The sequence below is a fragment of the Dasypus novemcinctus genome, chromosome 5 (genome assembly GCF_030445035.2).
Source record: "Dasypus novemcinctus isolate mDasNov1 chromosome 5, mDasNov1.1.hap2, whole genome shotgun sequence".
Taxonomy (NCBI): Eukaryota; Metazoa; Chordata; class Mammalia; order Cingulata; family Dasypodidae; genus Dasypus; species Dasypus novemcinctus.
This window is the reverse complement of record NC_080677.1, coordinates 155086104-155101852: the sequence shown is the minus strand read 5'-3', so window position 1 is coordinate 155101852 and position 15749 is coordinate 155086104. Positions and strand designations below refer to the sequence as shown.

Below are 15749 nucleotides of genomic sequence, written 5' to 3'. Positions count from 1 at the left end.
ATGAAATTATCCTGAATATTGGTGTTACATTCATGTTAAGTATACTGGGCAGTTCAATAACTTCATAAAGCATTACAGCCTTGATGCTAGATTTCCCTTCAATTGCCTTCCTTTGAAAATGACCAGCTATGTCCCATCAGAAGTGATTAAAGGAGCAGAGTCTCAGCCTGGGGGTTGCATAGAAGTGCTGTTCAGAAGTATTTGACCAAGATCCTGGGAAGAGGGCAGCCAGGGTGGGGGATCCGTGAGTGCAGGTCATCCTGCATTTGGATGCAAAGTAGAAACATTCTTGTTAATGTGGAAATTGGGCCATCTGTGCTTGTTTATGTCTGGGTTATTAGATAACTAATATTACCGTAACCTGAGCCATTTGTGATTTGTATGCATAAATGACACAGCAGACAGTCAATTGAATTATGGAGGTTGAATCTGATTTTTAAATTCCTTGTTTGTAGGAAGTACACACAAGAATTTGGAGGTAAAGGGGTATTGTGCTGTAACGTACTCCTAAATAGTTCAGAAAAATGCAGTTTCTGAACCATTTAAGTGTGCACACACACATACCCAGAGAGAAAAGGATAGAGATAAACCAAGCGTAGACACGATTATAACATGAAGGGCATCTATTAATGTTCCTGAAAGTCTCAAATTATAGAAAAATCTTAAATTTTGGAAAAAGGAAAGAAACCTTTTGTAAATCATCATTTCAGACTTTCTTCTATGATTTTTTAGTATTAGCTCTTTTCAATATTTTACAATAAATCTTACCAAAATATTCAACCAGAGGGTCTAATGAGGACTGTCTTTCCTGGAAAGGGAAGAAAAAAGTACACACGTCAGCAATCCAAATAAAATGTTATTCTCTTCTGTACAACGGAAACGTTCCCCCGTGGGATAGATAGACTAAAAGTAAATATATTACATGTTTGTTCTGCTAATTTTGTATTTAAATTATAGACTTGGGAAAAGAAGCCACACTCAAGAAGACTCTCTGTAACTTCCTTTTTTCTTTCATATCATTTCTTTCCCCTAACATTTCATGTCTATTTGCATAGACAAAGCTTAGAAATGAAAAAATACGTTAGAAAGAATAAACTAATGGGTAATTGTTTGTTTACTGGAAGGTTTTTAAAATTTTCCCTTTAAAAAAACCACTATAGGATATAATTAAAAATTAAGTTCACTAAATACATTTAAACAACGCTGAAGTTTATAACCTCATTTTATTCCTCAGTAAAATGATCAGAGAGGACCCTACGTTTTCAGTTTGAGCACCCCTGCGCTGGTGGGCACTAGCCGCTGCACGCATGAGGCTGGAAATAATTCTGGGCTGACGTCTAAGTTTGATTGGGACGAGTGCGGGGGTGGCTGGTGGCATCTGCCATTGGCTCCCCCTGGGGCTTGGGTGCCTCCGGGACAGGGGGCCCTTCTGGAATCTTTGTGCTGGATCAGTGGTTTTTAGTCCACGACTCCTATCCCTAGAGGGCTTGGGAAACATGGGGGCATTTCTCTGTCAACTAACTGGGGGGGGGGGGTCTTTGGGCCTTCAGGAAGAGAACAGGGGCTGCTCGACACCCCACAGAGCCATTTCCCACCCCAGAGGCCCAGCGCACCTGCGGAGCCCTGTGACCTCACCCAGAGCCCGGCTGCCTGCGTCTGGGTTAAATGCTGCCCTGAGCCTTTCCTTCTCACAGCCAGGAGTGAAGTGCTCCCGGGTGACCAGCACCCCGGAGCGGGTTCCCAGGGAGGGGCCGAGAACACGGGGGACAGTGGGACAAGGCGGCTGGCCCTCGTCCCTTCTCCTCTCCCTGCCCGGGCCGTCTTAGCCTGCTCTCTCCCGTGCTCTTGGTCCTTCTGAAAGACTGAAGCCGCGGCCAGGGCAGTGGGAGGAGCTTGGCCTTGGGGGAAGGCCGTTTGCAGAGCTCCCCTTTGGTCGCTCTTTCCTCTTCGAATATGCGGGAAGCAACTGGTTGCTTAGCTTTTCCAGTGTACCACTGGGATCTTCTTTTTTTTTTTTTTAATGTGTTGCGTAATTTCTATCGAATTTTTTTTATTACATTTTAAGCATATAATGAGATGAAAGTACTATTTAACAGACTCAGAACAGACAAGGGGGTTCTTAACTTTGTCCAGGGGAAGGTAACTGACACTCTGTGGAATCAGTTAATGTTTTGAGGCTTTTCCTGGTAAAAAAATTATTTTGGGGGAGGAGAGGTACTTGCCAGGCAAGTGTCTATATGCTCACCCGGTTGACTCCTTTCTGTCTCTCAGTTGTGGGTTTGAGGCAGGGGTTTAGGACGTGCCTTTCGGAATCCTTTGCATTTGGCTTCAGTCGCTTCTTGAATAGTCTTACGCAAACTCTGGAACCCTTCTCCTCCTTGGGGTTTAAATAATGGATTAAAACTGGTTTAAATCATCCTCAAAAGTATTTTCAAAATATGTACTACCTGTCCTTCAGGTTTTACCACCTAATCTCACTAGAGCTAGTCTGTTAACTGGGAAGTCTGTTATAAGCCCAGCTTCCTCTCCAGACCTTGGGACCTTGTTTTACAGCCTTGACTGCTAAATTGGAGCCTAGTTAATTAGTTAACTCTAGAGAGAGCACCTTTGCCTCCAGCTACCAAGGTTCCTGGGGAGCCAAAAGGGAGAGGCTTTCTGAAGCCAGCTACCTTAACATAACTGACGTTAACTAAAAACTTAAGGTGTCTCTCATCTAAAATAAACCGGTAAAACAAGCTTGTATGTCTGAGCACAGAGAGAAATATAAAAGTCACATGTGTGTTTTCATTTGACTCATGACTAAAAATGATCACTTAAAAAACAAAACAAAACAAAACAAAAAAACGGAAATTGAGTCAGTTGAAACATCATGGACTCATTCTCTCCTCTGAGTTGCCTCTTTGACTCAGCCTTTCAAAACTTTCATTGGCCTGGGGCTGTGCGGGGCCTCCTCTCCCTGTGCCACCCCTCCTTGGGTCCCAATGGGAGCCACTCAGAGCAGCCCTTGTGAGTTTGCACGATGGAGGAGGAGGAGGCCAGAGGCAACATCTTGATTCTCCACCCCATTCTGCCATTTCTCCAAGGAGCAGCTGCTTGGCATCTCAGTAATATCCTTGTGGTCAGTATCACGTGGGAACCTCCCAGCCTCAGCAGAACATTTGTTCTGATCATCCGGTGCTGCCAGGAGAATTGGGGTAATTTCTTCACCCACATCCGGGAAACAAATATTAACATTTCCTTCTGGTGAAAGCCCATAGGGGGAGGCTTGGCAACAGCGTTCCTCTAAACCGTAGTTCACCAAGGCGTGCCCGTGAAGACCCAGTCAGATGCTTACAGATTAAAGGGCAGGGTGATCTGGCGGGGACCCTGAGCTCAGCACTGTCACAGCCTGCTGGAGGGCACCCGCCTCTCCTTGGGTGTGCACGTGTTCAGTGGGCATCTGTCTCCCCCACAAGAAGACAGCCTCCAGGTGATGGGCAGTTCGTCGGTTTTGCTATCCCTGTTGCATGGGAGCCAGGGACAAAAATAGGAGTATGATAATACATGCCATGTGAATGAGTAATATGTATACGTGACTACTCAGTAGTGGACTTTCACTTTGTTTTGTTTCAGTTGCAGAATTAAGAAAAATCTTTGAGCCAAAGAGGAAAGAATTTTTAGAAATGAAAAGGTAGGTCATGTACGGTATGTAATGAGGATGTAGACCAAAAGCTGCACAAAGCGGTCTTCAGTTTTCCGACCCTCACATGCCTTTCTGGTGTATTGCGCAGAAAAGAAAGAATTGCCAGGCGCCTAGAAGGGATCGAAAATGACGCCCAGCCCATCCTCTTGCAGAGCTGCCCGGGGCTGGTGACCCACCGCCTGCTGGAGGAGGACACGCCCCGATACCTGCGGGCCACGGACCCGTCCAGCCCCCACATAGGTGAGCGGCCCCGGGAGCTCTTCGAGGAACAGGGCAGCCTTTTGACCCAGTGGGATTGGAAAAGGAGAAATGTATCGCCTAGACAGACACCATTTTTAAATTAAATACATGTATTTGTCACAAACAGCAGCAGCCAAACCTTCCCCTGCTGCGCTGTGGATGGCTGGCCACTGCCCTGCCTGTCAGGTGTGAGCATCCAGTATCACAGCAGTCAGAACTGATTCCCTGTGGCACATCATTGGATAACGCATGCCCCGTCATTTCCCCCTTGCATGGGAGCCCCTCCTGGGCAGGCAGGGCGTCCACTCACCCCATGACCGGGGCCCTGCACAGGCTCTGCTGCTTGAGATTCTCAGTACACATTTCTTTGGTAGAGAAACGAATGGGTTACATGCCTCCTGGGTCTCGTAGCAGTGTAGCCAGAATGCCCAGGTGGGCGCCGGGCAGAGGTGCTGCGCTCTCAGCAGGGGGCGCTAAGGGAAGATTGGTACCTTGAGTGAGTAGCGTTCTTACTCTCCCTGTTAATGCAACTAAACAGTCTGTTTAGGCAGTTTTAATACGTGTAACTTTAAAGGTTTTATATATTTATATCCATATTAAATGGTACATCAAAAGTGAGTTTGCTTTTTCCTTGATTGCTTAGTCATTGTTATGGGCATCAGATACTCAACTTGACCTTAGGAATGGGTGACGTATACCAGGGCTGTTTTCCTGCCCCAGTCCCTGACTATGAGGCTCTGCGCTTTTCTGTGCCTGCATTTTCTGGTTTCTTCTGCAGGGAGGGCTTTGGCTCTCACCTCTGGTGCCATCAATTTGCTTGTCTCTGCAGTTTCTAATCTTCTATGCCTGGAATACTCAGTAACCAGGAATTTTTAAATTACGTCCATGAAGGCTCAAGAGTAGACACATTAGAGTACCAAAATGGACAGCCCAAAAAGAAACCCTAGTGTATATAAAATATTAATCTATGTAATACATGTTAATTGAAGCATCGCATAGTAGCAAGAAAAGGAAGAATCATTTAATAAAATAGTATTGGAAACTTGATTAGCAGTGGGGTGGGGGATGGGACAAATTCTCACCTCACACCAAAGATAAAAATAAGTTATAATAATTACATAATTTTAAGAAAATAATTAAAAAACTAAAAATACAGGTAACTGATTAAGTACGGATAGAAAAGGACTTTCAAAATACAAAAGCAGGGGAGCAGATGTAGCTCAAGAGGTTGAGCACCTGCTTCCCATGTCCAAGGTCCTGGGTTCAATCCCCAGTACCTCCTACAAACAAAACAAAACAACCAACAACAAAAAAGCACAGAAGCAGCCAAAGGAATACCAAATGACCAGATTGATTGACTTGACTTGCAACAATTAACATCTGTACCTCAGAGAAAATTTTCTAAATGTATAGACATCACACTAAACTTAAGCACAAGTAAGTTCAATAACGTTCATTAATAAGACAAAAGGTTATTATTCTTATAAAAGAGTTTACACAAACCAAGAAGAATGACCCTGTGAATCAGTACAGTAAGGCACAATAAGCTTGGACAAACAAGCATTACAGAGAAAAGATAATCCAAATGGTTAATAAATGAAAATCTGACAGTCAAAGGCATCCTTTCACTAATACTCAGGGTTTGTAAAAGAGCAGATATTGCAAATACAAGTGTTAATTGATGCAGACTGGATAGAAATTATTTTGGCAGTCAAAGTGTCTTAAAATGATTTACCCATTGATAAAGCAGTTCTATCTTGACAAATCTATCCATGTGCTAGTAACCAGAAAATTAGATTAATTAAAAGTTAGAAACAACTTAAATCCCAGCTGTATGGGAAGGGTTGGGTAGAATATTATGAAGTCTTAAATATGATGTCTTCGAAACAAAATTTCCAAATACAAAAACACATTTTATATAGAGCATTAATATTATATATTAATAGAGTACTAAATGTTTTGTACAGAAAAAAGGAAGAAGGCAATCCTATAAAAGCCTAGAAGGAATACAGAAAATGTTTGGCATTTATCTGCATAGTGTGATGATTAGAGATTTGGTTTTTACCTTTCCATTGTTTTCAAATGTCAGACATTTTCTACCTCAAGTCTGTGTGCTACAATTGGACAAAAGCCACTTCTAGGGGAAAAAAAACAAACCTAGTGAGTATGGCTGAGGGCTGTATTGTTTAGTTCCTACCAGATCCTGTGGGATAGCAGCCAGTCACTTGTCAAAGTAGAACCGTTCTTATAGCTGTGATCTTTTCTGAAGGACTCTGAGCATGTCCTCTGGCTGCACATGGGAAATGTTAAACTCAAAAACAAAAACAAATAAATGAGGGGAAATGGGCACCGAGCAAGGACTGGCAAGAGAAGGGGCCGAGCTCGAGTTTGGGCCACGCGCTCCGGGCTTGCAGAGCCTGTGGAACGCTCTCGGTCTTCACCCACTTCACCGCAGGTCTTGAACTGGTTCAGCACCTCAGGTAAATCATTTGGGCTAAATGCGCCGCTGTGGAAAAGTGGCCCTTCTCATGGGAACCCATGTTTGTGCTGGGGGCAGTGTAGGGTCTAGTAAATACGTTTCTTTACTTGAAATTCATCCGAGTTATCCATGTGATCTTCTTGTAGGCCGATCGAATGAGGAGGAAGAAGTGTCTGCTTCTTCTTTAGAAAAGCAGACTCGCTCTAAATACTGCACTGAGACGCCCGACGTCCGTGGTGACTCGTGCTCCAGCGCAGGAGCCATGGACACCCACAGTCTTGAGTCCAAAGCAGAAAGAATCGCCAGGTACAAGGCGGAAAGGAGACGGCAACTCGCAGAAAAATACGGGTTAACTCTGGATTCCGATGCAGACAATGACTATTTTTCTCGCTACACCAAGTCCAGGAAGGATCCCGACACTGTGGAGAAAAGGGGAGGGAAGAGCGACAGGCAGGAAGATGCAGGCAAAGGTTCGAGTTCTCTGTCCTCCAGGACTGAGTCCCAGGGGCTCAGGACCTGTGCAGGGGAAGCCAAGGACTACATCTTCCACGGGCGGGACGGCGTTTCCGACAAGGAGACGCTGCTGAACGTGGAGAACCAAAGACCAGCTCAGGAGCTGAGCGCCACCAGGCAGGCCCATGGCCTGCCCCCGGCGGCTGAGAGCACCTCGACCTTCTCGTTCTCCGGGCGAGACTCCTCTTTCAGCGAAGTGCCAAGGTCCCCAAAGCAAGCGCACAGGGCGCCCCTGTCCTCGCTTAAGCAGCCAGCCTCGCCGAGCCCCTCCATGGGGGACCCGCCATCGCACACGGAGGCGCGATCCAGGTAAGCCTGCAGTCCTGTGCCCGCCACCTGTCTGGGAAAGCCCTGCTGGCTTCTCCCTGCCCCGCCGTGTGATTGCATTTGGGGCTTCCTGACTTTCCACAGGGGTCTCGGCTCACTGGAGAAATGTCTCAGCTAGGATCTAGATTTTTAATCTCCACAATATCAAAACAGGCTCTGCTGAAGCAGGAAAGTCTTCTGTTCTTGGTTTAAAATAAGCAAAACAGATGTCTCAGGGACATGTTCATGGAAACCTGACTTCAGAGCACTAAGACTCTCTGACTGTTTCTCCCATGCCTTTCTTTAACAACTGCCTCTTCCCATTCGCTTTCCTGTAATCACACCCAAGACCTAGGATTTGGGGGATCTGAGGCTGTTGTTTAGAATCACAAAACAGAAGGCGCACCTCAGCCAGAGGATCTCAGGGTAGAGCAGAGCAACTGTGCTCTACACTGGCGAGAACAGTAATGGCAGTAACACTAAGGAGACAGGTGTTTAAGGGCACCACAGAAAAAGGCAGGAAGACCAGGCGGTAGGAGAATCCACGTGTGACAGCATCGACTTAAGAACAGCTCTCGTTTGGGAAAATCAGAAAAAGCATCAAAGCAGAAAGTCAATTGCCAGAAGGCAATATTTGTTTATTTCTAAATTCAAGTTGAAGAAGTATGATGACCATACTTAGATTCCTACTTAGAGATTTGGAGTAATTGTCTAGGTAGACTATTAAGTGGTGTATTTTTCAGTTGAAGCACACAGTGACTTCAAAGGTAAATTGAAAAGGGATGAAAAAATAAGGTCAAACAAATTTATTCAGGGGGGGAGGCCATTGGAAAATACCCACATTTCTTACACCTTGGGTCCAAGTTGACAAGCATGCGGCATCTTGAAGTAATACATACATAAACATATCATTTTAGTATTGACGTGTATTGAGCCAAAGACCTGTTGCCACTCGCCTGATGACCCAGAACAAAATATTTAGAGACATCGGCCTCTAAGAGCATTAAATACTCTAAATACACCCCAAGAATGTATTTTGATGGCTTTTGTTCAGCCTTTGGACTTAATTACTTGATTTTTTTTTTATACTTGACAACTTGAAATATTTTGGAAGAAGGGTCTGTTGTTCAAAAAATTCACATTTCGTAGGAGAGAAACTGTTCTCAGCTTAATTACCTCTGCCAAAGCAAATTCCTCATGTGCTTTGTGAGTAGGACAAAGAAACCTAACAGATTCCAATTTAGAAAGAAAATTAGAGATTTATAATTACATGGATGAAAAGAAAATGAGGAATCTAATTTCTGATTGCTGTGTAATGAAAAACTGTTTAAGTTATTAACCAAGTCTACACTGGTGACCTAGATCAAATATAATTTCACTTTCAGTAAGTTTGTGGAATAGTAATCAAAACTCTATGATATTCCAAGTAGAAAGACAGGCTACTTCATAGTTCTGTGTGAGTTAAAATCCTAATGTTCAAAATTTTCTATTACTTCAAGTCTTAGGACCCTGGGAGAAGCATGGCTGACCTGTTGGGGCCCATCATAACAAAACAGAGGCCCTCCTTCTATAGGTTGCTGTGAGGAGGTGCATTACCCAGAGGTTTTCATAAACCCAGCACTTTACTTACATGAAGAATGGCTTGAGACTTGAAAGAATTAAATTGTAAGAGTTCTTGAGGAATGCGCTTTCTATTTTGGAGCTGTTCAACGTGTAGAATTCTGATTTACAGACATAGAAACAAATCATTTCATAACATACCTAAGGAATATTTACATAAAAAGGGATGGAAAATAATTGATGTGACATGTCAGGCATTAAAAAAAAAATAAGACTGTATAAAAGCTGCAACTGTCCAGCTTATGAAGATGAATTTAGATTGAATTAACAACCTGCTATCAATGACCTTTGGCCTGTGCCAGTAAATTCAGGTTTCTTAAAGTCAAAGGAACCTAAAAGATGGGGAGGGTGGGTAGTCAGAGTTGTCTCATCTCCATTTGAGAGGAGTTACAAACGACAAAAAAAAACAAAATCAAAAAAACTTTGTGACCTGAAACCTCAATAACCTAATAACCCTAAGTGAAAATAATGCTGTCATCTGATATGGAAATATGAAACAGAAAGGTTTTAAGAAGTGAGAAAAAAGTATCCACAAGTAACAAAACAATTTTAACACAGCATTTATTCCTAGATTTGTTCCATCATTGAAAGAGGATATTTTTGTCACCATTGGACCCTGGCGTCACCCAGCTTTGCCAGGTCTTCTGGCTATTCACCTGGGGATTGTTTCCATTTAATCTATTTATTTTATGCTGTCTAGCAAGAGGCTGTTTTGATTACTATGAATTCACCATCCATGAGCATACAACCCAGATACTACCTATGGCATCCCAGAAATTCAAACATGAGCCAGAAACCAAATGCACTGTTGAGAATTCACTCACAGACACTATACAGAAGTGCCATTAGTTTATATACTTCGCTGCACTAGGCTCTCATTAAAAAGAACAATTTTTAGGGTGATATTTTACTGAGTAATTTATTTTGAAATTATTTGGTATTCAGTTTGTATAAGAGTTCATCCGTCTGTCTGTCTGTCTGTCTATCTATCTATCTATCTATCTATCTATCTATCTATCTATCTATCTATCTATGTTACAGGGTCTTTAGCTCAGAGACATTTTAGTTGCCCAGAATTCAGGTGAACAGATTGTTTGGAAACAAAGTAAGACTGTCCTTAGTAACATAAAAGAGCACACTAACCCCCGCCCTACCAAATCCCATTAACCTGGAACCTCAGAAACTTGTGTTTAGGAGAAGTTGGTGTTGCGGATATGAACCATTCTTTGTTAATTCTGCCACGGTGAATTTTAAAACAAGACTCAAAGAGACTGGAGGCCCATGGACTATTTGGATTTTTTAAAAGCCGAGATCCTGAAACTCCTTTGGAAGCCACAGCTCTTGCTGAATTTCCTACTTTGTGCATCTGTTTTATTTCAAACAAACAAAAGTAAGTGCCCCATATTTGTTGGTTCTTTGTGCCGAGAGCCTCACTACCTGGAGAGTCGGGCAGCTGCTGCTTTCCTGAGCACGCACCATGACTTCCTAGTCTCCGCGAACCACGTGCCTAGAAAAATAGAGAAAGAAACGGAACCTCATATCTAATTTTCCCATGGTCATCCATATAGAAAACCCTTGTTAATTTTTTAAAATGATTACTCCACAGCAATCACTCACCACTCCTTCTCCCTCTTAGAAAATGTATCGATAATGGCTAGAAAATGATCCTGAAGGTTCCCTGCAGAGCTGACGTGGAAATGTGACCGGGGAGTGTGGCCCTCAAAGGATGGCCACAGCAGGCTATCCCATGGACGTGGGAGCTGGGGGCAGGAGAGCTATGCTTGGCTGGGGACGGCGGAGCGGGACCCCCAGACTACAGCTTCCACGGCACTGTGATATCAAGACCTGCTGTGGCCATCAGTTTGTTTCTGACCGCGGTTGTTCATCTCCTAATGAGAGGTCTGGGTCTTCAAACCATCTCCAGAGCCTCCAACCCCCGTCTTTTTGGTTGCTCATTGTCAATTTCCATGCAGTGACATAAATGTCTACAGAAAGAGCCATGCCGAGAAGGCCTGGGCACTTCTCGACTCCGGGCACCAAATTTCAGCCCCCGTCTTGTGCATAAGCAGTATGTCAGGGCAAAAACCTCGGGGAAACAGAGCTCCGAGGACCTGTTTCTGAAAAACAGACCTCTCGGTCCTCCCCACAGATTTGTCCTGGTACTGAGATGGAATCCTTTTCCCCTTTCTGACCAGCCCCCTCATTCTGCCCTGCCAGCTTTGGGCTGTTAGGAGAGGGTTAACTCGATCCCCCCCAATTTTTTCCCCATTTTTTTCTGTGCTCCTTGTTAAGTAACAATTTCTGTTCACAAAATAAAATATGAATACATCACCCAAAATACTAGCTACAATGTTCCAAAAAATTCAAATATGCACCCGATATAAACGACCAATATTACCTCTGTGCATCAAAAGTCAATAGCAGTTTTTCTGAACAAGTGACTTCTGGCAAATCAACCGTGAATTCACAGAAGCAGAAGTTAACAGTCCTTCTTTTTCTGTTGGGGTAGCATATATAATATAAAATTTCCTGTTTTAGCCATTTTTAAATGTACAATTCAGTGCTGTTGATGACATTCACAATTCTGTGCTACCATCACCATCATCGATTACCAGAACTTGTCCAACACCCACAGAGAAACTCTGTCCCGATTAAGTAGCATCTCCCCCTCTCCCCTCCTCCCCAGCCCAGGGCACTCCCTTGGCTCCTGGTAACCGCTCCTCTACTTTGTTGCTTTGAATTTGTTTGTTCTAGATACTTCATGTAAGTGAATTCAGGCAATATTTGTCCTTGTAATAGTCATTCTTCTTAAGCCGGATACTGTTTTAAAATTAGAAGCTACTTTGTACTTAGAGCTGGACACCACATAATGAAAGAAATTTTACTTGCTGAAGTCTCCTTTGCTTTGCTTACAGGAAGCATATTTTAGTTGTTGACACTCGGGCTTTGAACTACATTATTATATCCTTGTAGACATAGACCAAGAGCGACTGCTGGCCTCTGTTACAACTTAGGGTGGAATGTGTCCCTATTTCCTGGCGGTATAATTCTCTGCCAGCTGGTTGCCGTTTCAGAAAAAGCCCTTTCCACCTGACGTCCTCACCTCGTGATTCCTTCCATCCTCTTCTAACTTAGGGCAGCTGGCTCACCCCCAAACCCTGCAAAACAGAATCTCCATGCTCCCTACACTTGTAGAACCAGAAGTAACCTGGGAGATGATTTATTTCAAAATTCTATTTTACATATGGTGATTCTGAAAATGAAACAAATGAAGAAACTTGATTGAGGTCTGGGGTTGGCTTAGAGTGATATACCCTAGAAAAACAAGTTCTTAATCCATTCCTGTGGGTGTGAACCCTTGTAAATAGGACCTTTTGATGAGGTTACTTCAGTTAAACTGAGGCCCAGCCTAATCAGGAGGGGTCTCAATCCTCTTCCTGGAGGCCTTATAGAGAAAGCCACAGAGAGAGGCTGGAAGCCTAAAGTCAGTGGAACCCAGAAGAGAAGGAGAGGGCATCACCATGTGATGGAAAAAACAAGAAACCCCAAGGATCACGGGCAGCCAGCCCCAGAACCCCACAGTCTTCGGGGACAAAGCATTGCCTTACTGATGCCTCGATTTTGGCCTTCTCCCAGCCTCAAAACCATGAGCCAATCAATTCCCATTGTGTAAACCAACCGATTGCATGGTATTTGTTTAGCAGCAGGGAAACTAAACCAATTTTCAGTACCAGAAAATGGGATGCGGCTGTTGCAAATACTGAAAGATTTGGAAATGGCTTTGGAATTGGGTGATGGGGAAAGTCTGAAAGAATTGCGAGAGCTGCAGAAAGTCTGTATCGTCTTCGAGAATATGTGATTGACCATGAACCGAGTGTTGGTGGAAACACAGAGGTTAAAGGTAGTCTGGTGAGACCTCAGAAGAATGATGAATGTTGTCACTGGAAATTGGAAGAAAGATTATCGTTGCTATAAAGAGACAGAAAACTTGGCAAAATTGAGTTCTGGATGGAAGGCAGAACTTGAAAGCAATGAGCTTGGAAATTTAGCTGAGATTTCCAAGCTAAGTGCGCAGGGGACAGCCTAGCTTCTCCTTGAAGCTTATGGTCAAAAGAGAGGAATGAGCTAAACTGAGGAATGAACTGATAAGCACAGGGCAACCAGCAATTAATTTGGAAAATTCTTGGCCTGTCCAGAGAGTATGGCTTGAGACTGGAGCCAGAAGTGGCTCAATCAGGAACGTCCCTGAGCTTCCAGGAAGTGAGTCTTCAGAAAACAGGGCCAATGATGTCAGTGCTGTTTTCCATCAGCGGGAAAAAGGAATTTGCTGTCATTACCCTTTGAAGGTTAGAGGATTCAGGAAAGCAGATCAGGGCATGTTATAGAAACGGTTTATCTTTATTTACATAAGGTACTTAAAAAGTCTTGTCCTCATGAACAAAATGAGCACTTGTAATCTAGAACGAGTCACAGTCAGCATGTGTCCATCTGTCCATACCTCACAGGTGTGGGTTCTTTTCAGCTCTAAGGTGGTGTCGCTAATCATTCAAAAACCGTTTCCTTAGCCTTCTGGGTGCCAGGCACTGTGCTACTAATTGGACTTTTTTTTTTTAAGTATGGGAAATAACTACACCATAGTGGGGCATAAATGTGGTTCTAGAGGTCGAGGTGGGTACCATGGGAGTACCAGAGATGGGACGTCAATTCCTTCTCCTTGAAGAAGTGGTCATGGCTGAACAAGTCCTTAAGGATGACTCTCGAGTACCCTGAGATATTGGGGGGAGGCTGTTCCCCGCAGGAAGGCGCAACTGTCTACATAAACCCTGAGGAGCTGGGGGTGGGGGTTGAGGGGAGACCTGAGAGGCTGGCAAGGTCCTAGGCATTGAGCTGCATGGATAACAGCAAGGCATTTGGCCTTTGTCTCGCGGACAATGGGAAGTGCCTGAAGGATGTTAAGCCAAGGATGAGTAATGATGTGTGTTAGAAAGCTCACCCTGGAGAAGCGGCAGAGGACTGGTCTAAAGGAGCCTCCCTTGGAGGCAGGGAGGCCAATTAAGTGGTTATTGCCGCTCAGCAGGCAGGAGATAACAAAGTCTCTATTTCCAGGCTGGGTTTTGTCATCACCGGGGTCTGATTTGGCATGTCATTAGATCATCTGGAAGCTATAGAGAGAAGGTGATCAGATTTCCAGAGGAGGGTTTATGAAGACGCTTGTTGTGGAAAGAAAGAGTGGAGGGAGGGATGTGGAAGAGAGATGAGTGAGAGAGCATGGGGGCAGGTAGGCAAGAGAGCACACCTTCTGGGAACAATGATCAGAAACAAACAAGATGAAATTTAATAAAGTCCTGTGCTTAGAGGGGAAAGAAAATGAGTATACAAGTTGAGGATTGAGGAAACCTGATTTAACAGCAGTTCATGGGAAATTGACCCAGGAGTTTTGGGTGACAGTGAGTTCATTATATGACTGCCAAATGGGTGGTCCCATCTGGGTGCGTCAGTGCAGGTGAACTGTCACTAGCACAGGAGGTGGTGGTCGCCCTGTGCTCCGCCGGTCAGGTTGCATCTGGATGCCACCTTCTGATGGGGCAGTTGCCACACCAGACAAGGGGCCATCCTGGCCTCTCCCAATTTTCATAAACTTCCCCAGCCTAGGGAGTGACTGGAGTCACTTTGGAGTCTCTTACATTCTCTGGTGCTTAGACTCTCAAGCCTTGTTTTTCTCGCGTTATCAGATGGTTCTTCTTCCAGGGCAGTTAGGAAGCTGAAGCCGGGCCTGCCCTGGAGAGGCTCACCCTAGCAGTCTGGCTTCTGATTCTGCCAACAGGGAAAACGAGCCCGAGACCCAGATGAGCTGTCTCTCAAATGCAGCTTCACCTACACCTCCTGTCCTAGCCAAAAGGATATCCAAACGCCCATTACATGGAAGAGGAGTTTTAACAATTTTATCAGGATTCCCCCAAACAGGGCCCCAAGACTTCTGTCTCACGCGCTCTCCAAGGTGGGTAAGGATGAGGTTGATGGTAGCATGGCCTTAGGAGAAGCCTAAAGGGGAGATACCTTGGCTTGGTCATTTTCATGTCTCCTTCCCTGCTTTGCCCAGCATCTAGCACCTAGCCAGTGGCTCAACAAATCATTTTCAAATGAATGTTCTGCTATTCTCTGTGTTTTCTTAAAATACCACTAAACTGTAGCTTTACTATTTAATATAGCCAGGCTGCCAGCTGTGGATCAGTTCACAGCCTGTAAGGGACTCGCACTGAATGTAAACCATGCTCTGCTTTCATCACTGAAGCCGTGCTCTCAATGCAACGGCAGCCCAGCAATGTTCTACTTCTTTCCAGTAGCAGCTTCTTCCCTAAGCACAGTTAGCGGAGCCACCAGTTAGCGGAGCTTGACCTGCACTTATTCATGCTACAGGACTCTGTCCACTTTATCTGCCATTGAAATTCTTACATACTTGAGTGTGTTCTCACAAATATTATTAAACTGTGAGTGGGAATCCTTGATTCTATTTGCAAGGACATAATTTAGTCGAGGCAACCTGATAGTATCATAGATTCAACTCATTCTGTTGTAGGAAGCAAATCCCTCCCACTGCTAATTTTTTACACCAAGCCTTATTTATCAAAACTAATTAAGCATAGCATTAAGGAACACTACAAATAGCAGCATCCATGCAAGATTTAAGAAGTAGAGAGAAAAAGAACTCAAGGCATAATTGCCACCTTTCAGGTGTGATATCTTTTTGTTCGTATTTTAGAAATTTCACCTGCTATCATACTACATCTCCAAAACTATTTCCCCTGGACCCCAGAAATAAATCAGGTACTTTTAAGCAATGAGATATTTTTAAATCTTGAGTTTTGGCCTCACTTAGCCACCCCTAACTTTGATAATCAGACCATCCCC

General features: G+C 44.1%; 1 protein-coding gene and 1 long non-coding RNA gene across 18 annotated transcripts in view; one reads left to right on the top strand and one right to left on the bottom strand.

The window, feature by feature from the left end:
• Nucleotides 1–15749, top strand: part of SVIL (supervillin) — a 235390-nt gene that overhangs the window by 143675 nt on the left and 75966 nt on the right. For all 17 annotated transcript variants that reach the window (XM_071215467.1, XM_071215465.1, XM_071215466.1 and 14 more), the window contains 3 exons: nt 3613–3670; nt 3771–3922; nt 6548–7223. In XM_071215467.1, coding sequence (XP_071071568.1) covers nt 3663–3670; nt 3771–3922; nt 6548–7223 — 836 coding nt within the window. In that variant the 5' untranslated portion in view covers nt 3613–3662. The remainder of the gene's footprint in view (nt 1–3612; nt 3671–3770; nt 3923–6547; nt 7224–15749) is intronic.
• On the bottom strand, nt 155–1691 carry LOC139439055 (uncharacterized). Its single transcript, XR_011648925.1, has 3 exons — nt 1614–1691; nt 769–808; nt 155–260 (listed from the first exon to the last, which is right to left on the bottom strand). It is a non-coding gene; the product is annotated as an uncharacterized lncRNA (long non-coding RNA).